This window comes from Salvelinus namaycush, unplaced genomic scaffold, assembly GCF_016432855.1.
Source record: "Salvelinus namaycush isolate Seneca unplaced genomic scaffold, SaNama_1.0 Scaffold3971, whole genome shotgun sequence".
Lineage (NCBI taxonomy): Eukaryota > Metazoa > Chordata > Actinopteri > Salmoniformes > Salmonidae > Salvelinus > Salvelinus namaycush.
The window spans coordinates 10,001-14,335 of record NW_024060976.1 but is presented as its reverse complement, the minus strand read 5'-3'; the positions used below and the strand labels follow the sequence as shown (position 1 = coordinate 14,335).

At 49.1% G+C, this 4,335-nt stretch overlaps 1 protein-coding gene across 1 annotated transcript in view; it reads right to left on the bottom strand.

The window, feature by feature from the left end:
• Positions 1 to 234: 234 nt before the first annotated feature.
• The window catches only part of LOC120040969 (C-myc promoter-binding protein-like), a gene marked incomplete at both ends in the record, with an annotated part of 10,901 nt that continues 6,800 nt past the window's right edge, over positions 235 to 4,335 (bottom strand). Inside the window, one exon of the mRNA XM_038985939.1 lies at positions 235 to 380. Within this exon, the coding sequence (XP_038841867.1) occupies positions 235 to 380 (146 nt within the window). The remainder of the gene's footprint in view (positions 381 to 4,335) is intronic.

The following is a 4,335-nucleotide window of genomic DNA, read 5'->3' as shown; positions in this document are numbered from 1 at the left end:
AGGGAGGACAACACTGATAGAGGATAGCATAGCTACTAGACAGGGAGAAGAACACTGATAGAGGATAGCATAGCTACTAGACAGGGAGAAGAACACTGATAGAGGATAGCATAGCTACTAGACAGGGAGGAGAACACTGATAGAGGATAGCATAGCTACTAGACAGGGAGATACATTTCACAGAGGACAGGTCTATATAGGACCAGGATGATAGTATTAATAACCAAGCTGTACCTTGTCCACACAGTCATCGAAGAAGGCCAAGCTGGCGTCTTTGTCTGAGACGAAGGAGCACTCCTCTATGAATCTGATGAACATCTGAGTCTTGGTCATCAGGGAGTAGAACTTCTGGTGGGACCGGTCTCTGCTCTTCAGGAACCCTACAGAACATTACAACCATATGAGAAACCTAAAAAGATACAGTAGAACTTCTGGTGGGACCGGTCTCTGCTCTTCAGGAACCCTACAGAACATTACAACCATATGAGAAAGCTAAAAAGATACAGTAGAACTTCTGGTGGGACCGGTCTCTGCTCTTCAGGAACCCTACAGAACATTACAACCATATGAGAAAGCTAAAAAGATACAGCAGAACTTCTGGTGGGACCGGTCTCTGCTCTTCAGGGTTCCTGAAGAGGACGGTTGGGGAGGGAGAAACGGAACATTTGTGGTTCACAGCTAGGTATATCTGGTAAAATAGGTTTAGGGTCTTGGAACCTTGACCATGAAGCACAATGCTTTATTATTATTTATTTTAACCTTGATTTAACCAGGTGAGTCCTTATTTAACCAGGTGAGCCTTTAATTAACCGGGTGAGTCTTTAATTAACCAGGTAAGACTTTATTTAACCAGGTGAGTCCTTATTTAACCAGGTGAGTCTTTAATTAACCGGGTGAGTCTTTAATTAACCAGGCGAGTCTTGATTTAACCAGGTAAGTCTTTATTTAACCAGGTAAGTCATTATTTAACCAGGTAAGTCTTTATTTGACCAGGTAAGTCATTATTTAACCAGGTAAGTCTTTGAGAACACATTCTCTTTTACAATAACGACGGATGTACCTTAGCTAGGCACAGTCGTGCAGGTAATATAACACATGGCCAATCTAGGGTGCAAAACAGGGAAGTGACTTCCTTAAGTGTTAAACCCAACTGACCTGACTAGCAGCTGACCTGACTAGCAGCTGACCTGACTAACAGCTGACCTGACTAGCAGCTGACCTGACTAGCAGCTGACCTGACTAGCAGCTGACCTGACTAGCAGCTGACCTGACTAACAGCTGACCTGACTAGCAGCTGACCTGACAGCTGACCTGACTAGCAGCTGACCTGACTAACAGCTGACCTGACTAGCAGCTGACCTGACTAGCAGCTGACCTGACTAGCAGCTGACCTGACTAGCAGCTGACCTGACTAATAGCTGACCTGACTAACAGCTGACCTGACTAACAGCTGACCTGACTAGCAGCTGACCTGACTAACAGCTGACCTGACTAGCAGCTGACCTGACTAGCAGCTGACCTGACTAGCAGCTGACCTGACTAACAGCTGACCTGACTAGCAGCTGACCTGACAGCTGACCTGACTAGCAGCTGACCTGACTAACAGCTGACCTGACTAGCAGCTGACCTGACTAGCAGCTGACCTGACTAACAGCTGACCTGACTAACAGCTGACCTCACTAACAGCTGACCTGACTAGCAGCTGACCTGACTAGCAGCTGACCTGACTAGCAGCTGACCTGTCTAACAGCTGACCTGACTAACAGCTGACCTGACTAGCAGCTGACCTGACTAGCAGCTGACCTGTCTAACAGCTGACCTGACTAGCAGCTGACCTGACTAACAGCTGACCTGACTAACAGCTGACCTGTCTAACAGCTGACCTGACTAACAGCTGACCTGACTAACAGCTGACCTGACTAACAACTGACCTGACTAGCAGCTGACCTGACTAACAGCTGACCTGACTAACAACTGACCTGACTAGCAGCTGATCTGACTAGCAGCTGACCTGACTAACAGCTGACCTGACTAACAACTGACCTGACTAGCAGCTGACCTGACTAGCAGCTGACCTGACTAACAGCTGACCTGACTAACAACTGACCTGACTAGCAGCTGACCTGACTAGCAGCTGACCTGACTAACAACTGACCTGACTAGCAGCTGACCTGACTAGCAGCTGACCTGACTAACAACTGACCTGACTAGCAGCTGACCTGACTAGCAGCTGACCTGACTAACAACTGACCTGTCTAACAGCTGACCTGACTAGCAGCTGACCTGTCTAACAACTGACCTGACTAACAGCTGACCTGACTAGCAGCTGACCTGACTAGCAGCTGACCTGACTAACAACTGACCTGTCTAACAGCTGACCTGACTAGCAGCTGACCTGACTAACAGCTGACCTGACTAGCAGCTGACCTGACTAACAGCTGACCTGACTAACAGCTGACCTGACTAACAACTGACCTGTCTAACAGCTGACCTGACTAGCAGCTGACCTGACTAGCAGCTGACCTGACTAGCAGCTGACCTCACTAACAGCTGGCCTGACTAACAGCTGACCTGACTAACAGCTGACCTGACTAGCAGCTGACCTCGCTAACAGCTGACCTGACTAACAGCTGACCTGACTAACAGCTGACCTGACTAACAGCTGACCTGACTAACAGCTGACCTGACTAACAGCTGACCTGACTAGCAGCTGACCTCGCTAACAGCTGACCTGATTAACAGCTGACCTGACTAACAGCTGACCTGACTAACAGCTGACCTGACTAACAGCTGACCTGACTAACAGCTGACCTGACTAGCAGCTGACCTGTCTAACAGCTGACCTGACTAACAGCTGACCTGACTAACAGCTGACCTGACTAACAGCTGACCTGTCTAACAACTGACCTGACTAGCAGCTGACCTGTCTAACAACTGACCTGACTAGCAGCTGACCTGTCTAACAACTGACCTGACTAGCAGCTGACCTGACTAACAGCTGACCTGACTAGCAGCTGACCTGACTAACAGCTGACCTGACTAACAGCTGACCTGACTAACAGCTGACCTGACTAACAGCTGACCCGACTAACAGCTGACCTGACTAACAGCTGACCTGACTAACAGCTGACCTGACTAACAGCTGACCTGACTAACAGCTGACCTGACCTGACTAACAGCTGACCTGACTAGCAGCTGACCTGACTAACAGCTGACTAACAACTGACCTGACTAACAGCTGACCTGACTAACAGCTGACCTGACTAACAGCTGACCTGACTAACAGCTGACCTGACCTGACTAACAGCTGACCTGACTAGCAGCTGACCTGACTAACAGCTGACTAACAACTGACCTGACTAACAGCTGACCTGACTAACAGCTGCCCTGACTAACAACTGACCTGACTAACAGCTGACCTGACAGCTGACCTGACTAACAGCTGATCTGACAGCTGACCTGACTAACAGCTGACCTGACTAACAGCTGACCTGACTAACAAATGACCTGACTAACAACTGACCTGACTAACAGCTGACCTGACTAACAGCTGACCTGACTAACAGCTGATCTGACAGCTGACCTGACTAACAGCTGACCTGACAGCTGACCTGACTAACAGCTGACCTGACTAACAGCTGACCTGACTAACAGCTGACCTGACTAGCAGCTGACCTGACTAACAGCTGACTAACAACTGACCTGACTAACAGCTGACCTGACTAACAGCTGACCTGACTAACAACTGACCTGACTAACAGCTGACCTGACTAACAGCTGACCTGACAGCTGACCTGACTAACAGCTGATCTGACAGCTGACCTGACTAACAGCTGATCTGACAGCTGACCTGATTAACAGCTGACCTGACAGCTGACCTGACTAACAGCTGATCTGACAGCTGACCTGATTAACAGCTGACCTGACAGCTGACCTGACTAACAGCTGATCTGACAGCTGACCTGACTAACAGCTGATCTGACAGCTGACCTGACTAACAGCTGACCTGATTAACAGCTGACCTGACTAACAGCTGACCTGACAGCTGACCTGCGGGACAGACAGGGCCAGGGGGAGTGAGGAGGATGGTTGGTCATTGGCTCACACTGCAGTCATGGAGGCCAAGCTTTGTGTTGTTGTGTGTCCCTACAGTAATACTAATGGACAGCTATTTAGTGCATTACTTTTGACCAGGACCCGTAGCCAAGGACAAACCCTGTCCTAGTCCTTGGCTTCTCTCCTTGGCTACGGGATGAGAGCCCCATCCCATCCTTGGCTACGGGTCCTGGTCAAAAGTAATGCACTAAATAGGGGATAGGGTGCCATTTGGGATGA